The 20,609-nt window shown below is 40.5% G+C and overlaps 1 protein-coding gene across 2 annotated transcripts in view; it reads right to left on the reverse strand.

Moving 5' to 3' along the window:
• Positions 1 to 20,609, reverse strand: part of CLYBL (citramalyl-CoA lyase) — a 460,951-nt gene that overhangs the window by 84,679 nt on the left and 355,663 nt on the right. For both annotated transcript variants that reach the window (XM_073670402.1, XM_073670408.1), the window contains exon 3: positions 10,623 to 10,811. In XM_073670402.1, the coding sequence (XP_073526503.1) occupies positions 10,623 to 10,811 (189 nt within the window). The remainder of the gene's footprint in view (positions 1 to 10,622; positions 10,812 to 20,609) is intronic.

A 20,609-nucleotide genomic window follows, 5' to 3' on the forward strand; every position in this document is an offset into this window, starting at 1 on the left:
CTAAAAGCTGGCAGCCTATTTACCAGAAGCTGGATTAGAGGTGTTAGTTCTTCCCCTTTTAGCTTCCACTCACAGCCCCCTGTCCCCCCCCCCCCGCACCCACCACAATCACTTGAACCCTCCCCTCCTTCACTACATCTAAATATCACATCTTTAAGGTATGTAAAGTATGTCCATCCCCTTAAATAATATATGTTAAATAAACCAAACACTTCTATATATTAATATATAAAACACTGTATTCATTGAAACATATATCAAATTAATATGTACTGAAAAATGTCACATAAAATAAGCATGTGACATAGAACTAATATTAGTGCAAAATGCAAAAAGAGACATTTGCTTTAAATCTGTGGATTTTGCCATCTTGCACATAAACCTAAAAAAAAAACTCAAAAAGAAACAAAAAAAACTAAACGATAAATGTAGCACATGTTGTTTTGATGCTTTACAGTTTTGTTTCATTGTAGAAGGCCTCAGAAAGAACAAAATGGGCTCCTCCCTGCTGTTTTTAAGCCTGTACAACATACATTATCATACCACCTGGAAATACAAGAGGGCTTTACAGGAGGGAACATCTAAAATGTTACATTAGCCTTTTCCACCAAAATCGTTATACCTTACAAGTGATTTAACTCCTGCTTTCCTGTCACATAATATTTACTTAGTGAGAAAACTTAAAAGGTGAGCTCGGAGGCAACTTTCAATTAATATATTTTCTTTTCTCTGCAAAAAAAAAAAAAAGGGACAATTAAATGTTTCCGGCCAAGCAAAGTGAGGAGGTGTTGGGGAGGGGGGCGAGGGGAGAAAAAAAAGAAAACAAAGAGATTGGGGAGGGGATGAAGTAGCAGCCCTCAGCACTTCTTTCAATTCCAGAGCACACCCAATAGTGTGTGAGGAAGAATGCCCACTGTTCAGGATTTGTGGGAGAATTGTCCCATGACAAAAGAGGCCGAGTTACGCTTGTTATTCTCCAATAAGCCATGCCAGTCAAACAAGTACCCATACTTAGGACAAAAGCAAAGCAAGGGATTGTAGCACAAAAGAAAACAAGTAAGCCCATCTTTCAGTTGTGCATCAGCTTCCAGGTTTTATGCTTTGCATAAATAAAAATGAGAAAGAATAAAAAAAAAAAGGATGTCTGGTGTAGTAGCAGAAAAAAAACTCTTCACTTCAATAAAAAAAGAATTAGTTAAAAAAAAGGTGTTAAAATGTGTAACACAGTCTTTAGATGAAAGGCTTTTCATTGAAATGAGTGGTGGAAAGAGAAAGGCGAGAGCGTGGAGAGGAGGAGGCAGGCGCCCAAAAGCAGATTTTTTTTAATATTCTTCACTAAAATCATCTTGGCATTAAAGGTCAACACCGAAAAAGAGGGAGGACATGTTTGTCTGTCAAGAAAGAGTGAGGAGAAAGCTAAAAAAAGGGGGTGGCTGTTTTTTGTTTTTTTTTTAGAAATGTTAAATTAATTTCTAACCCCCTAACTACAACAAAAGGAAGGAGTACCATGGAAAGATACACGGTTGGAGAGAGGCGGCAGGAGAACGCAGCCCAGGAACAGGAGCAACCATGATAAAATTCTGTCAAGGTGAAAAATCTAAGCGATGTAGTCTGGGCGTTCTGCAGAGTTAGTAAGTAATGCCATAGGTTGACTTGTGATATCTCCATATCAACTATGACAAAGGCGAAAAAAAAGGATAGCGTCAAGGCTCCAATAAGCAGGAGGCTGCTATACTGGTGACTAGTGTTTGTGCATTGTGCAATGTAGTAAATGAACTGCAATAGAAATAAAAAAAAATCCTAGATATACTCTCAGGGACAAAAATATCAATGGAGAAGAACGCTTTATGTAGTGAACGGATTGTTGGTATTAATGAGTGAAAAGGTGTTTAGTTAGTAAAATTACCTAAAAAGCTGTAAAATGAATAGACTGTATAATGTATTGTGTATCCGCAGGGTAAGGTTGGAGTAACCAATGAATACACAGAATTTCTACATAAAAGAGGTTTTAAGATCACTTTGAGGCATCAGCAGTCTGATTTTCTTGCATACTTTTGACTATTAATACAACAATAAAACAATGTGATCGCCAAGTAAAACAGACTCGATGCAGGTCACACCTGCGCTTGTTTTTACGTTGCAATCTTCCATTCCAAGTAATGCTATATATGTAGACGTGTAGATGTGTAATCACCGCACAGCCCTTATTAATGTGTCACAACAGGGATATTACAAGTTATTTGATGACATTATCAAAGATAGAAATTTACCACATTATCTTGTGATTGTACATTGGTAATTATTTTTTGATAAAAATGTCCTATTTTTCCTGCTATTACGACTGTGTCATTATCCATTCAGCTGTCACACTAGGTGACTATTACATCATCCTGCCTAACAAACTACTTCTTATCTTACAAAAGATCTACAGATATAAGCAGGAGCATATAATGTACTATTTGCTGATAAACCCACGCAGTAATGACTGCGGATGAATACAACACACAAGAGATGTTTTAATTTTCTGTACAAAAATTCTGAACTTTAAATGTAATAAAATATATATTGAAGCAATGATAATACACAGTAATTAATATATTCGAACTATTCTAGAATCCTAATATTTTATACTTTGCCAACGGTTTGGGAAACAATTTCATTTCTAATGGACACCTTGTATTCATTTTAGCAAGAAAAAAAAAATCTGGAGTGGTGACAAAATCCAAAAGCAAGGAGGAGTATAGACCTGTATTCTTCAAAAGCACATTGCAGAAAATAAATAACAATAAAATAAAAAAATTAATTACCTGGAAACTCGAGTGCTAGAGAATCCACCATTTTACCCCTTGTCTTCAGTGCCCGGAAGTGCTGGTGGCATGACTTACCAGCCCTACAGTAGTATAGCACAGAGACACATCCGGCACGCCACAGGAGTGTGAAGACCAAGATGTGCCATCTGCTCCCTGTGGAGCCCTCTGAAAATTCAGGAGTCTCATCATATTTGGGCTACTAATGCACATAGCAGAAACCAAAAATTACTCTTATGGCCACGTGCCCACGCTGAGTACTTGGTGAATTTTTTACTTCAGTATTTGTAAGCCAAAATCAGGAGAGGAACAATCAGAGGAAAAGTATAATAGAAACACGTCAGCACTTCTGCATTATCACCTACTTCTGGTTTTGGTTTACAAATACTGAGGTAAAAAAATCATCAAATACTGAACATGTGCACATGGCCTTGGACTGTGTGCCCATGATGAGTATTTGATGCGTTTTTTACCTCAGTATTTGTAAGCCAAAACCAGAAGTGTACAGTCAGAGGAAAAGTCTAATAGAAACACGTCACCACTTCTGTATTCATCACCCACTCCTGGTTTTGGCTTAAAAATACTGAGGTAAAATACTGACTGAATACTGAATGTATTCACGTGGCGTTAGACACTGCATCCACGATGAGCATTTGGTGCATTTTTGACGTTGTGTATTTTTGCTTTCTCAAAAACGCAGCGTCTTACAGTCCCAGCACAGTGGATGGGATTTATAGAGATCTTATGCCCCCTGTGCTTTTTTTTTTTACGCACTGTAACCTGACCTGCGGTGCGTGTTTCAAATCCACAACGTCATTTTCTCTTGTGGGTATGCTGAGCTTTATGTGCAGAATTTCACCTAAGGCCACGGCCCCACTATCAGTATTTGGTCAGTATTCGATCAGTATTTATTCTCAGGAGTGGGAGCCAAAACCAGGAGTGGGTGATAAATGCAGAATTGGTGACTTGTTTCTATTCTACCTTTTCTCTGATTGTTCCTCACCTGGTTTTGGCTCCCACTCCTGAAAAAAAATACTGAATACTGATAGTGGGGCCGTGACCTAAGACTTGCATTAGATGTGGAAAATCCGCAGGTAAAAAACGCACACGTGCTTTTAGTACACATCCAAACGCATGTAATGCGCATATGACTGTACCACAAATGTTTTGTCAAAGCCAAATACCAGGAAGTATATAAAAAAACAGCTTTCTTTAAAGCCTAACAGAGCAAGAAGAGACAAAAAAAGGTCACTGGAAATGTCCAGAGTAATGATAATGACTAAAGACTTGCGCAGACAGGATACACAAGGTGAACATAATAGCATGCCACTAGTAACCATCACTAACTATAACTAACTATACGCTATCCGCAGTGGTCTTGTTCAAAAAAGTGATCCTGTTTGATGAAGGAACCATTCAGGATATTGAATAAATATTACATTTACAATTAGCCGATCTACTTATCCCTGTCATTTATAATATGGCAGTATCGCAAAATCTAGATATTCTTTGGTCCGCTTTTTGCTTTTTAGATCATTATGGACAACATTTCACAAATGATGTTATCTGTATTTTATAATATGAGTTGCTTATTATTTTTGGATGAAGCCATCAGCCTGTAAGGATAGCCCGAACATTATAATACTGCCCTGAAACAAAACCGTATGACCAAATGTGCATGGTATCTTGGTTATTCGAGAGTGCGCTAAATGCCTTACATACCATCATAAATGGTCATGCTGCAATTAATTCACTTTTCTATCATGCTTTTTATACAATTAGCTTATTTACAGGCCCGGTAAAGATATTTGACGTGCCACTTAACATTTCCAGGATTTTATTGGCTGAAAACACAGTCATGAAACACAAACACACCTGTCAGCAATTAAAAAAAAAAGAAGAAATAGAGAGCAGCTCAGGAAATAATATCTGCGCTAATTAAAAACACTACTTAAACGCTTCCTGTTTGTTCTCTAAGGTGCCCTGAGAATTGACCTTATTCCTTTTTTTCCTCTTTTTTTATGGTCATTGATACTAAGCTGACTAAACTACGTGATTATCATACTACAGTGCATACATCAATGATAGGGGTCGTGACTACTGTAAATAAGTAAATCTGCCAACATTACTATGGTGGCAGCTGGGTGATATTTAATCAGTTGTGTGCTGCTTTTTTGTTATAAATATAGGAGCTCTTCTCTGGCCATGGACAATACCGGTGAAGTGGTCAGCTGAGTTTTGACTGTTCCGTGTGGTTCCAAAAAAAGGCTAGGCCACAGCTAGAATATGCTGTGTTTTTAAAACAAAAAAAAAAATCAGAATGTGAACGAGATGCAGAGTCCATGTAACCTATGGACACTTATGAAATGCAAAATTTAATGCACTTTACGCTAATAGCACATTAGTATAGGGTTTATACATACAGCTAACTGAATAAATCACTTGTGGAAGTACGGTGACGTCCAGTTCTACAATGCTCACAGTAGTCTTTGGTACCACAACCTGAAATCAAGCATCAATGATATTGTTCTACCCTAGTGTCAGCAGCCAGTAACACAGTTCTGCTATGCAATGACATCCCTGGTGCAGTCAGTGCATGAAAGTACCATATTTTTCGGACCATAAGACGCACTTTTTTCCCCCCAAATTTGGGAGAAAAATGGGGGGAGCATCTTATGGTCCGAACTTTACTTTACCAGATAGTTGCGGTGGTGGTGGAGCGGGATCGCAGGGCCTCCGTGCCCTCCCTCATTCAGGAACGCAATGGCGGTCGGTAGTGGCGGCGGCAGCAGCAGGAGAAGAAGAGGTGAGATGCTGTCGACGGTGAAGCAGTGAGGCAGAGCGGCTGGGGCCTGGGCCTGGCTGGGGCCGGGGCTGTGAAGCGCGTCGGGCGATGAAGCAGAGCGGCCTGCGCGGCTTTCTGGTGTGCGCGGCGGCCATCTTCCTGAGGCCATGATCTACAGGAAAATAGCCGCCCGAGCCGGCGCATGCGCAAACCGGGAGCTCCAGCGACCATTTTCCTGTAGATCACAGCTTTAGGAAGATAAAGTAATAAATCACTTCACTTCCTATATGTGGTGCTCGAGCAGGGTCCAACGCCAGTAGATATATAATGCAAAGGCACTCAAGGTAAATTTTCAAAAATTGAATTAGCCAGTGAATTAAGAGCGTTTTAACAGCAACGTTTCGGTCATATAGACATTCATCAGTACACTCTACAATAATAAAATGAAAAGAAAACACCCCTGTGGTGCCGTCAGTGGGGAACACCCGGAAGTCCTACTCTCTGGTAGGTGTTTACCTCTCACTTCTCTGGGGCTGTCTATAACACCGTGGATACTTAACCAGGAATCACCTTATCTTGCAGAATTACTTCTTTTTTGTGAGGCACTGAGTCCCACATCTATCCATCTCACCATGCAGCCATACAGGTATGCTCCTCCTTCTCCTATATCTACTGTATCTCCCTTTTTCTTTTTGTCCCTCTTTTTTCTTTTGCCATGAAAAGTATTAATATGGGAGCTTACTACAGCTTTGTTACTTTGACCTCCATGAATCAAATTTATGTTTATTTTATGTATTTCAAACTCATAAATATATTTTTGCGGAATCAAAAATTTGCATGACTGTAATGTAATTTTTTATATTTTTATTTATTTGTTTTCTTTTGATTTTATGATTGTAGAGTGCACTGATGAAGGTCTATATGACCGAAACGTTGCTGTTAAAACACTCTTAATTCACTGGCTAATTACATTTTTGAAAATTTACCTTGAGTGCCAAGTTTTGCATCATATAGCTTTAGGAAGATGGGAAAAGCCACCGGAAACCCACGCACACCGCTCTGCCTGACTGCCTGACGCACCTCACAATCCGGCACCAGCCCCAGCCTCAGCCACAGGCCCCAGCCAGGCACAGGTCCCGGAACAGGCCCCGGCCAGGTACAGACCCCACAGCATCTCAATTCTTCTACTGCAGCCGTCGGGTTTCTGAGGGAGGGAACAGAGGGCCCTGCCATCCTGCTCCACCACCACCGCAACTCCCCGCTGCTGGAGCACCAGCTTCTTGCATCCAGGGTCCGCAGCATTCCTCCACTTCCGCCAGCTTCTTGAGGTACCCTGCCTCCTGTGGCCCTCGCTCCACCCACCCCAGGTAAGATATCGTACCTATTCAGACTATAAGATGGACCCCCACCTTATAAAAAATATTTTTTTTCCTATTTTCCACCCCAAAATTGAGGGTGTGTCTTATGGTCTGTAAAATACGGTAAGTGCATCTGACAATAGCTAAGGAGCCACATGCAGTCGATCAATACTGAGGAGCACATTGGTTGCGGTTTAGAGGTTTAAAACTGTATGTCTTTTGGGCAGGAAGTGGAGCTTGTGGAATATTAAGAGTGTGGAATATACACACCACTAGGATTCAGATTCGGGTCTGGTAGGCGGTTTGAGCAGTTGTTACTTGACCACAAGTATGTGAGTGGATTAATCATGGTCATATTTCGACTAGCTTCTCATTTGATTCTCTGAATAGAACACTGACTAGCTTTTCATTCATTGAGAGAAGCAGATGAGTCGGTACGTGACCGCAATTACACAAATTGCATACTTGTGGTCACGTAACAACCTCTCAAACCAGCTAGCATAGCCTAAGCCTATCAGTCAATGTTTATATTATGCACTGCTTGCCGAAAGTTTACCCTGTGTATGGAAAACCCACTTTAAGAGGGTTTGTTAGGTTAATCTCCTTAAGAGGCAATTATCAAGGGTCTCAAAAAGGGAAAGTAACATTAGATGAATGTTGTTTGAACCTGTTGATTGGAACTGGCCAATCACCTAATGTGTATAGGAGTGTCCCAGCTTTCCATCAGTGGTAGATGTCACAGAAGGAAGGTTAGTAAGTTCATAGTAAATCCCCACACTGTCTGTACCATATTAAAATTTGGCCCAGGATTTATCAAGGCTGGCATTTTGAACGTCAGTCTTGATGTTTTAGCTGCCATGCATCACTGCAATCAATGTATTCCAGTCTGAGACTGGAGTACGTCTCGGTTAAAATTTATGCCACTTTTGTGGCGTTCATTAAGATGAATTTGTTGGCTTTTATCAGAGATGCATTTTGTGAATGACTTAGAAGCAGTTTATGAAATAGAACTGTATTAAGGTGCAGTCAGATGGCCTATAAATTGGACTGAGATATGACCACAGCGCACAGACTGGCTGGTGGTTCTACCAACCCAAGCGTGACCGCATCATATATTTCTATACAGCTGTCTCGCTGGGATCGGGAGAGCTGCCGGCCAGTCCGAGTATTGCGGTCTGAGGTGGGGCCGATTTATATAGCTGTCTGACTGTGCCCTTAGGCCACGGCCCGACTATCAGTATTTGGTCAGTATTCAGTCAGTATTTTTTCTCAGGAGTGGGAGCCAAAACCAGGTGAGGAACAATCAGAGAAAAGGTATAATAGAAACAAGTCACCAATTCTGCATTTATCACCCACTCCTGCTTTTGGCTCCCACTCCTGAGAAAAAATACTGACTGAATACTGACCAAATACTGATAGTGGGGCCATGGCCTTAAGGGAATTGTCCCACATCAAAATTCCAGAACACAACTTCTAAAGTGGTTATTTTGGACCTTTTCGGAAACAGCAATTGTCTTTGTTTTCCATCAATACATTTTGAGAACCATAACTTTTTACATTTTGTATCAAAATAGCTGTAGTATATATATATATACAGTACAGACCAAAAGTTTGGACACACCTTCTCATTTAAAGATTTTTCTGTATTTTCATGACTTTGAAAATTGTACATTCACACTGAAGACATCAAAACTATGAATTAACAAATGTGGTATTATATACTTAACAAAAAAGTGTGAAACAACTGAAAATATGTCTTATATTCTAGGTTCTTCAAAGTAGCCACCTTTTGCTTTGATGACTGCTTTGCACACTCTTGGCATTCTCTTGATGAGCGTCAAGAGATAGTCACCGGAAATGGTTTTCACTTCACAGGTGTGCCCTGTCAGGTTTAATAAGTGTGATTTCTTGCCTTATAAATGGGGTTGGGACCATCAGTTGTGTTGTGCAGAAGTTAAGTGGATACACAGCTGATAGTCCTACTGAATAGACTATTAGAATTTGTATTATGGCAAGAAAAAAGCAGCTAAGTAAAGAAAAACGAGTGGCCATCATTACTTTAAGAAATGAAGGTCAGTCAGTCTGACAAATTGGGCAAACTTTGAAAGTGTCCCCAAGTGCAGTTGCAAAAACCATCAAGTGCTACAAAGAAACTGGCTCACATGAGGACCGCCCCAGGAAAGGAAGACCAAGAGTCACCTCTGCTTCTGAGGATAAGTTTATCCGAGTCACCAGCCTCAGAAATCACAGGTTAACAGCAGCTCAGATTAGAGACCAGGTCAATGCCACACAGAGTTCTAGCAGCAGACACATCTCTACAACAACTGTTAAGAGGAGACTTTGTACAGCAGGCTTCATGGTAAAATAGCTGCTAGGAAACCACTGCTATGGACAGGCAACAAGCAGAAGAGACTTGTTTGGGCTAAAGAACACAAGGAATGGACATTAGACCAGTGGAAATATGTGCTTTGGTCTGATGAGTCCAAATTTGAGATCTTTGGTTCCAACCACCGTGTCTTTGTGCGACGCAGAAAAGGTGAATGGATGGACTCTATATGCCAGGTTCCCACCGTGAAGCATGGAGGAGGAGGTGTGATGGTGTGGGGGTGCTTTTCTGGTGATACTGTTGGGGATTTATTCAAAATTGAAGGCATAATGAACCAGCATGGCTACCACAGCTTTTTGCAGCGGCATGCTATTCCATCCGGTTTGCGTTTAGTTGGACCATCATTTATTTTTCAACAGGACAATGACCCCAAACACACCTCCAGGCTGTGTAAGGGCTATATGACCAAGAAGGAGAGTGATGGGGGGCTACACCAGATGACCTGGCCTCCACAGTCACCAGACCTGAACCCAATCGAGATGGTTTGGGGTGAGCTGGACCGCAGAGTGAAGGCAAAAGGGCTAACAAGTGCTAAGCATTTCTGGGAACTCCTTCAAGATTGTTGGAAGACCATTTCCGGTTACTACCTCTTGAAGCTCATCAAGAGAATGCCAAGAGTGTGCAAAGCAGTCATCAAAGCAAAAGGTGGCTACTTTGAAGAACCTAGAATATTAGACATATTTTCAGTTGTTTCACACTTTTTTGTTACGTATATAATTCCACATGTGTTAATTCATAGTTTTGATGCCTTCTGTGTGAATGTACAATTTTCAAAGTCATGAAAATACAGAAAAATCTTTAAATGAGAAGGTGTGTCCAAACTTTTGGTCTGTACTGTATATATATATATATATATATATATATATATGATCCCAGCAGTTGCAGAGGTATGCTTTCCAGCATATTACAGATGCAGCTCCTGTGCCTCTGACAACTCTTTACTGTACATTTAAGGCCTGATAGAGATGTACTTCCCTCCCAGCTGCAAATGTAAAGGATTAAAGAAAAAAAAGATTTCTTATTATATATCTAACCATTAAAAATTACATTTATTACACTTTAATTGGAAAGGCCTAACAAAGGTGAGAAAATAAGAGATGTGGTTCAGTTTGCACTACCATTTTTCTCTGTGTGCAGCCACAGAAAGAAAAAAAAAAGGCATGGCATTGAATTTTTACCTTTTGTTGGATTAGAGTTTGAAATTAAGCCAGGATTCACATAAAAAGAGGAAACAAATTGAATTCCTGGCTCATTGTGTGCTTTGTAGGAATGCTTAAAAGACTCACCCATTTCACTTCTTCAGAAGATTCAACCTTAGGCAGCATGACACAGGAAGGCAAGACTTTGGACTGTAAGATGACTACCAGATCTTCTTCTGTCAGGCCACTGGACACAGAATTAATCCGAACACACTTTTCTGTTTTGCCAAGGTCATACTCTTCAAGTGCTTTGACAATAGTCTCCCGGGCTTGAACCTAACAATCCCAGAACAGAGAGATTTATGTTTACTAAAGTATAATGCATAGCAAGTAATGAATGTACACACTTAATGAGCACATCATCAATGAAATTGCGTTGGCATTCGTTTTTTTTAAGAGCGAATCTATCACGAAAGTTACTTCTTTTTTTTCATATAAATTATATTGTGATCCTCTTTAAATTCACCAGCGTAAATCCACTGTTCTTGTGATGCAGATATGTCTCTAATATGGCACCCAAACATAACACGTATATTTTCATCCCTATACAGTTGAGCATTTTTGAATTATGTATAAAATACATGAAAAATGACACCAACTACACTACACGGACAAAAGTATAAGGGCACCTGACCATCACATCTATATGACCTGATTGAGCATCTCACGCCAAGTCAGTCATTAATATGGATTTCGGCACTCTTTTATGGTGGCCATAGAAGCATCCATTCTTATCAGGGGACTTTACTCAAAGATTATGGAGTGTGTCTTTGGGAAAGTGTGCCCATTTAGCCAAAAGAGCATTTGTGAGGTTCACAACTGATGTTGGATGAGATGGTCTGGCTCAAAATTTACATTCCAATTTTGTTTGAGGGGCGCAGATCAGAGCTCTGTATATTCACTTAGGTTTTTGCACAACAAACTCATCAAATCATGTGTCTATAGACCTCTATGTCCACAGTAGACTGCTCTATTTTGTGTTTGTGAGCAGCTGCCCATCCATGGAAACGCATTTCATGAAGCTTCCGACACACAGTTCTTGCGCTGATGTCACATTAGAATTTTGTGAAGAGTGCTGAAAAATATGGTAGATGATTTTCACACACAACGCACATTAGCACTAAGTGACTTCATGGTAGCACTTATTTGTCCTACAATATTATTAATTACTAATAACCCAAAAGCCTCAATATTTTTTCATCTACCTAACAATTAAAATAGTGATTTTAAAATGAAAATTGTAATTTATCTTTGATAACAGAGTTAAAATTAATTTCTAAATATCCAGAGAGACGAACATATTCAATAAAACTGCTATAATTGCAAAATTTGATTGCTACATATTGGCAAGATTTTGAGCTCAATTCACAGGTGATCGGATGAGCTTCAAGTCTCCTAAGGGGACTATTAAACGCAGTTAAAAGAATTATGTTTTTAAATATATAAAAAAACAAAAAAAAAAACAAAAGCCCAAATTACCCCCTTTTGCCCTATTAAAATAAAAAAATTAACAAAAATACACATATTTGGTATCACTGTGTTCAGAAATGTCCAATCTATCAAAATATAAAAGTAAAGTAATATGATCGGTAAACAGCGTAACGAGAAAAAAAATCAAAAACACTAGGATGATGTTTTTAGGTTGCCGTAACATTGCAATAAAATGCATTAAGAGGTAATCAAAACGTTGTATCCAGCCCAAAATGGTATCAATAAAAATGTCAGATCAAGCCGTGAAAAATAAGCAATCACCTAGCCCCAGATTCCAAAAAATGGAAATGCTATGGCTCTTGGAAAAAAACGACAAACACAACATTTTTTTCATACAAAAGGTCAGAATTTTTTTCACCACTTATATAAAAAAGAACCTATACACGTTTGGTATCTGTGTACTCCTAGTGACCTGAGTAATCATATTCCAGGGTCATTTTTACCATATAGTGAACATTGTAAATAAAAAACCCAAAAAACAATTGAATTGCACTTTTTTTGCAATTTCACCGAACTTGGAATTTTTTTTTTCGTTTTCCAGTATACAATGTGGTAAAATCAATGGTGTCATTCAAAAATGAAAAACCGAAAATCGCCAAGGGGTGAAAGGTTTAACCCCTTTCTGACGTGGAGAGTAATAGTACACCTCCCGTAAGATCCCCCTGTCGGAGCCCGCACCTTTCCGGGCACATGTCAGCTGATCTATACAGCTGACATGTGCTCCCAACAGCCACGGGTGAAATCGCGATCTACCCGTGCCTGTTAACCAGTTAAATACCGCTGTCAATCTTTGACAGTGGCATTTAACTCACTGTTCCGGGAAGCACATCATTGGCCCTGTCGCGGGTCGCCAGTGGGTTGGCATGACAACCCGGGGTCTGCAGGAGACCCCTGTGGTTGTCACTGTCAGATTGCTATGAGCGTTGCCCAGTGGTCGTCGCTCATAGCAAAGGAGCAAATCTGCTACACAGAGGCGATTTGATCATCGCCTGTGTGCAGCAGAGGTGATCAGGCAAGTGCTGCTTTAAGTCTCACATGGAGATTATTGAAGCATGTAAAAAGTAAAAAAAACACACATACACATATTTGGTATCGCCGCATTCAGAATCGCCCGATCTATCAATATAAAAAAAGAAATAATCCAATCGATAAATGAAATACGTTTTTGTGGTCGTAGCAACATTGCAATAAAATGCAATAACGGCCGATCAAAACATCGGATCTACCCCAAAATGGTATCAATAAAAACGTGAGCTTGGCGTGCAAAATATAAGCTCACACTCAGCCCCAGATCACAAAAAATGGAGATGCTACGGGTCTTGTAAAATGGTGACTTTTTTTTTTTTTTTAAAGCAAACTTTTAATCTTTTTTCACCACTTAAATAAAAAAGAACCTATATATGTTTGGTGTCTATGAACTCGTAATGACCTGGAAAATAATATCGGCAGGTCAGTTTTAGCATTCAGTGAACGCAGTAAAACTCCCCCCCAAAAAAACAACTGTGCAATTGCACTTTTTTTGCAATATCACCGCACTTGGAATTTTTTTCCCGTTTTCCAGTACACGATATGGAAAACCTGTAATGTCGTTCAAAAGTACAACTTGTCCTTCAAAAAAATTAAGCCCTCACATGGTATTATTGATCGAAAAATAAAAAAGTTATGGCTCTGGGAAGAAGTGGAGCAAAAAATGAAAACGCATAAACGGACAATGCTCTGGTCATGAAGGGGTTAAAGGGACTCTGTCAGCACATAATGACTGTTCAAAACAAGTACAGGCGTTCGTTCGGTGCTTCATGGTGGTGCCAATCTTTTAAATACACTCTCCCATTTGCTGGGTTTCCATCTATCTCCTCCCTTCCCGAGCTCTATGAAGCCAAAGCTGTCAATCAAGGAAGAAGGGGGGTGGAGAAAGAGGGAAAACAAGCAGGTGGAAAGGTGTATATTAATGACTGACCCAGGCGTGAAGCACCGAGTGCCTGTATTTGGTTTGAACCGTCATTCTGCTGACAGAGTCCTTTTAAAGTGTAACTCAAGGAGCTGAAAATTTGTTTTAACAAAAAAATGATTTTACCTCTGAGAGCGAATGATGGTCCAGGAGGAAAAAAACAAAACAAAACATTTCTATAATAAAATATAATATAAATTTTCTTATCTAAAAAAATAAAAACATGTTTCACCAACTTGCATGGCCTTTAGGGGTCTATCCGCCAGGTCATTCGCCCTCAGACCCTTGAAAATGCCGCAAGTTTGATGCTAAAAATAATAACTTATTCTCAACAATCACCACTCCATTGTTCCAATGGCTTATTCTGTTAGGTAATCTTAAATTAATTATCATATCTTCATATTAAAAGCATAACTGATCAGTAAAAAGCCTTTCCATAATTATGTTAACATAGCTGAAACTTAATGTGTTGTGCTACGGAATCTAGTGAGTGGACCTTTCATTCATTGCAACACTTCTAAAATGGAACGCTGACAGAGAGAGATGAGAATTACTAAGCAGTACTGACCACTGGACTGCTAAGCGAGGATTAAGTAGGCATTTCAATATACTAATTACATCTTATACTGAATTTCCCACAAAACTATTAATCAATCTATTCAGTTATTTCTGCTGTGTAATTGCACACAATTCCAATAAGAGCTGATCCCTTTATGGAAGCAATAAAACTGGGCTTGGATATTTGAGTATAAGAATAGTTTCAATTAAAAAATTAGTTCCTGAAAGATACTTAGTTTTTTTTGTATGTTAGTTTTTTTTGTCAGGATGTCCTTTTAATTGTTAGGATTTTTTTAACTACATATTGACTGATGAAAGTACAACTGTTTGTTAAATCTTCTGGAGTCTGAGTGCCAGCCTATCTACCCTTTATCTCTTGGAACAAATTTTGTGTTTATCAGATTTTAACTGGGATTCTTTTGACCGACCACCAAATGGAGCTGCATATGAGGTGAGCTGAACATGCATACACACGTGGTCAAAATTGTTGGTACCCCTCGTTTAATGAAAGAAAAACCCACAATGGTCACAGAAATAACTTGATTCTCACAAAAGTAATAATAAATTAAAAATCTATGAAAATGAACCAATGACAGTCAGACATTGCTTTTCAACCCTGCTTCCACAGAATTTTTAACAAAAATAAACTCATGAAACAGACCTGGACAGAAATAATAAGGTAACACCAGCTCACCTGAGCAATGACGTCCTGAATAGAGATGAGCGTTGTTCGACTCGAACTGTTCGCCAATCTCAAATTCGAGCTGTTTTAGGCGGTGTTCGAGCCGTTCGGCGAACACGAACAATTTGAGAAAAAGTCGGCTGTTCGAGGTTATGTTCGATAACTGTTCGTGCACCAAAATCATAACTGGATTTTTTCTCAGTAATGATGAAAATTAATGTTAATACGCAGTTTGAGTGTACAGCGGGGTGGGGGGAGGGGCGGGGGTGGATTTCTGCAGGAATAATGAAGATCTCCATTTTTTTTTCTCTTTCCCGCATTTACAGTGGGGAGGTGCAATCTGTCAGCCTATCAGCAGCGCACACACGGAGCGAAGTGCTTTTTTTCACACAAGCAAGGGCATGTGTCATTGGCAGTGTATGTCACATGTCCTTGCCCTATAAGACCAAGCCATTTTCCCCGTCGCCACCATTTTCTCACTGCTGCAGCTGCGTGTTAGACGGCACCGCTGTTGCTGTGTGCGCTATACCTTGTTAATTTCAAGCCAATTTTCGCACAAATCTACAGATAGCTCGGGAGTAGGGAATAGTTGTGATTGCAGTCCTTTTAAGGACTAGGTTACAGCATTTCCTACGACTTTTATCAGGCAGGTCTGTGCTCTTAAATAGATAGATTGTGGGAGTAAAGACTAATTGTAATTGCAGTCCTTTTCAGGACTAGGTTACATCAGTTCCTATCAGTTTTTGCCAGGCAGGTCTGTGCCAGTGCTGTGCAAGTTTTTTTCACAGCATTTGGCTGAATCTAGCAAAGCTAATCCTTTTTGGCCTATTGCAGAGTGTGTTAGTCAGTGGAGTAGCCTATCTGTGTTGCAAGAAATACCACCTGTGTATAGAATACCAATTTTTTTACTGCACCTAGTGAAGTAAAATCTTTTGGGCATAGCATCATTCTATTAGTCCATCTATACTGACCTCCATCAGGTTGCAAATTGAATATAATTTTTTTCTGCATCTAGCTCTGAAAAAATATTTGGCCTTCTAGCAGTGTGTGGAACTTTCTCTATTAGTCCATCTATACTGACCTCCATCAGGTTGCAAATTAAAAATAATTTTTATCTGCATCTACCTCTGAAAAAATATTTGGGCTTCTAGCTGTGTGTGGGACTTGTTCTATTAGTCCATCTATACTGACCTCCATCAGGTTGCAAACTGAATATAATTTTTTTCCGCATCTAGCTCTGAAAAAATATTTGGCCTTCTAGCAGTGTGTGGGACTTTCTCTATTAGTCCATCTATACTGACCTCCATCAGGTTGCAAATTAAAAATAATTTTTATCTGCATCTAGCTCTGAAAAAATATTTGGCCTTCTAGCAGTGTGTTGGACTTTCTCTATTAGTCCATCTATACTGACCTCCATCAGGTTGCAAATTAAAAATAATTTTTTGTCTGCATCTAGCTCTGAAAAAATATTTGGCCTTCTAGCAGTGTGTGGGACTTTCTCTATTAGTCCATCTATACTGACCTCCATCAGGTTGCAAATTCAAAATAATTTTTTGTCTGCATCTAGCTCTGAAAAAATATTTGGCCTTCTAGCAGTGTGTGGGACTTTCTCTATTAGTCCATCTATACTGACCTCCATCAGGTTGCAAACTGAATATATTTTTTTTCTGCATCTACCTCTGAAAAAATATTTGGCCTTCTAGTTGTGTGTGGGACTTGTTCTATTAGTCCATCTATACTGACCTCCATCAGGTTGCAAACTGAATATAATTTTATTCTGCATCTAGCTCTGAAAAAATATTTGGCCTTCTAGCAGTGTGTGGGACTTTCTCTATTAGTCCATCTATACTGACCTCCATCAGGTTGCAAACTGAATATATATTTTTTCTGCATCTACCTCTGAAAAAATATTTGGGCTTCTAGCTGTGTGTAGGACTTGTTCTATTAGTCCATCTACAGTACAGACCAAAAGTTTGGACACACCTTCTAATTTAAAGATTTTTCTGTATTTTCATGACTATGAAAATTGTACATTCACACTGAAGGCATCAAAACTATGAATTAACACATGTGGAATTATATACTTAACAAAAAAGTGTGAAACAACTGAAAATATGTCTTATATTCTAGGTTCTTCAAAGTAGCCACCTTTTGCTTTGATGACTGCTTTGCACACTCTTGGCATTCTCTTGATGAGCTTCAAGAGGTAGTCACCGGAAATGGTCTTCCAACAATCTTGAAGGAGTTCCCAGAGATGCTTAGCACTTGTTGGCCCTTTTGCCTTCACTCTGCGGTCCAGCTCACCCCAAACCATCTCGATTGGGTTCAGGTCTGGTGACTGTGGAGGCCAGGTCATCTGGCGTAGCACGCCATCACTCTCCTTCTTGGTCAAATAGCCTTTACACAGCCTGGAGGTGTGTTTGGGGTCATTGTCCTGTTGAAAAATAAATGATGGTCCAACTAAACGCAAACCAGATGGAATAGCATGCCGCTGCAAGATGCTGTGGTAGCCATGCTGGTTCAGTATGCCTTCAATTTTGAATAAATCCCCAACAGTGTCACCAGCAAAGCGCCCCCACACCATCACACCTCCACCTCCATGCTTAATGGTGGGAACCAGGCATGTAGAGTCCATCCGTTCACCTTTTCTGCGTCGCACAAAGACATGGTGGTTGGAACCAAAGATCTCAAATTTGGACTCATCAGACCAAAGCACAGATTTCCACTGGTCTAATGTCCATTCCTTGTGTTATTTAGCCCAAACAAGTCTCTTCTGCTTGTTGCCTGTCCTTAGCAGTGGTTTTCTAGCAGCTATTTTACCATGAAGGCCTGCTGCACAAAGTCTCCTCTTAAGAGTTGTTGAAGAGATGTGTCTGCTGCTAGAATTCTGTGTGGCATTGACCTGGTCTCTAATCTGAGCTGCTGTTAACCTGCGATTTCTGAGGCTGGTGACTCGGATAAACTTATCCTCAGAAGCAGAGGTGACTCTTGGTCTTCCTTTCCTGGGGCGGTCCTCATGTGAGCCAGTTTCTTTGTAGTGCTTGATGGTTTTTGCAACTGCACTTGGGGACACTTTCAAAGTTTTCCCAATTTTTCGGACTGACTGACCTTCATTTCTTAAAGTAATGAAGGCCACTTGTTTTTATTTACTTAGCTGCTTTTTTCTTGCCATAATACAAATTCTAACAGTCTATTCAGTAGTACTATCAGCTGTGTATCCACCAGACTTCTGCACAACAAAACTCATGGTCCCAACCCCATTAATAAGGCAAGAAATCCCACTTATTAAACCTGACAGGGCACACCTGTGAAGTGAAAAAAACATTTCCGGTGACTACCTCTTGAAGCTCATCAAGAGAATGCCAAGAGTGTGCAAAGCAGTCATCAAAGCAAAAGTTGGCTACTTTGAAGAACCTAGAATATAAGACATATTTTCAGTTGTTTCACACTTTTTTGTTAAGTATATAATTCCACATGTGTTAATTCATAGTTTTGATGCCTTCAGTGTGAATGTACAATTTTCATAGTCATGAAAACACAGAAAAATCTTTAAATGAGAAGGTGTGTCCAAACTTTTGGTCTGTACTGTATACTGACCTCCATCAGGTTGCAAACTGAATACAATTTTTTTCTGCATCTACCTCTGAAAAAATATTTGGGCTTCTAGCTGTGTGTGGGACTTGTTCTATTAGTCCATCTATACTGACCTCCATCAGGTTGCAAATTGAATATAATTTTTTTCTGCATCTAACCCAGCCAATAGTTTTGGCCTAATACCACAGTTTGGCCACTCAGCTCTGCTCGGTTCCCATCCATTGTTTTTTTGTGCAAACAACTCCAGAGTTGTGAATTAGTTAACCACCAAAATGAGTGGAAAAAGGCCTGCTGCTGGTGGAAAGGGGAATAGGCTGTGTTGGGAAGGGGAAAAAAGGTTGTGTCCGTGGGGTAGGTGTTAAAGCAACAGTAACATCTGCAGAAGAAAGACCATCTTCCAGCCAAACTAAAATGTCTACTTCTTTTAGCGGACAATGTGATAAGATCCCTTTCTTACGGCCACGCCAATCGCTACAAATTCCAGATGAGGCACAAAAACAGCAGGTGCTTCAACGGATATCAAGTGCTCCTTTAAGTGGGCTCTCCTCCACATCAACTTCAACATCACAAATACTCCAGTCCTCAAAGGTGTCACCCCAATCGCACTTGCTTCCTCACAGCTCCCAAATCTCCAGCTGCCCGTCTGAGTATGAGGTAGAACAGATGGTTGAGTTTGCAGAGCTGTTTACTCATACTATAGCCTGGGAATCAGAGGTCGACTCCAGCGCTTCTGTGAATCCAGACGAGGAAATGATCTGCACTGATGCCCAGAATCTTTATGAGTCGGATCCAGGACCAGACGCAGAAGGTTCTGACCATAATGTAGACCCTCATTCCCAAACTGTAACTCCTGTTGGTGGAGACAATGAGGAAGACGATGATGAGACTCAAAGACCTGATTGGAGCGAAAACTTTAGTTTTTTGTCAGGGCAGGAACAGGTTGGCTCTGAGGACGACGGGTGTGATAACGCACAGGGTGATGATGATGAGGTTGGAGATCCCACTTACTGTCAACCCACAGTCAGCCAAGAGATGAGGTCAGCAGAGGAGGTGGAGGAAGATGCTAGTGACGACGAGGTCAGGTTGCGCCTTCCTGGACAGAGACGTAGTACTGGAAGCACGTCAACAACTGCATCCTCAAACACAACTCTGCCTCTCACCACAAGTCGTGGTGGCTCTTCAGGTCGCATGGGTGCTAAGCCTTGCATAGCCTGGGCATTTTTTCAGATCGATAAAGATGACCCAACTCGTGTTATCTGTAACATTTGTCAGCAAAAGCTAAGTAGAGGCCAAAAAATACATAGTTTGAGTACTTCATGCATGAACCGGCACACGGACATGAAGCATAAGTTGCAGTGGGAAGCTCAGTGTGCTACAATGCGGCCTAGCCGGCCGGGCCAACCACCGTCTGCCATATCTTGTGCATCCGCGGCCTCTTCATCCTCTGTGACTGGGGGGACAGCAGTCACACCTGTTTTGGGGCGCAGACCTGCCACCTCTTTACCCGCAACAGCCAGCGTGATTGGCAGGTTGTTATGCACACGCCCGGACTGACTGGCGTGTGCGGGTGTTGTGGTTCCACTGGACCATGGACCGGAGAGTGCCTGGAGGGGCGTGACTAAGTATCTGGCCGATCCGACCAAGGTGGCACGACGGCATACGACGCCAGTGCACCAGGGAGAAACCGGGCAGAGGGACCAGGTGCTACTCCAGGTCAAACTCCGGACACGGGGGTTGACCCACACTGGGATTACTGGAACAGGCAGGTTAGGCTGGCACAGACTGGTGGATGTAAGCAAAC

The sequence above is a fragment of the Phyllobates terribilis genome, unplaced genomic scaffold (genome assembly GCF_046119375.1).
Source record: "Phyllobates terribilis strain yellow unplaced genomic scaffold, ASM4611937v1 Scaffold_2__4_contigs__length_985480577, whole genome shotgun sequence".
Taxonomy (NCBI): Eukaryota; Metazoa; Chordata; class Amphibia; order Anura; family Dendrobatidae; genus Phyllobates; species Phyllobates terribilis.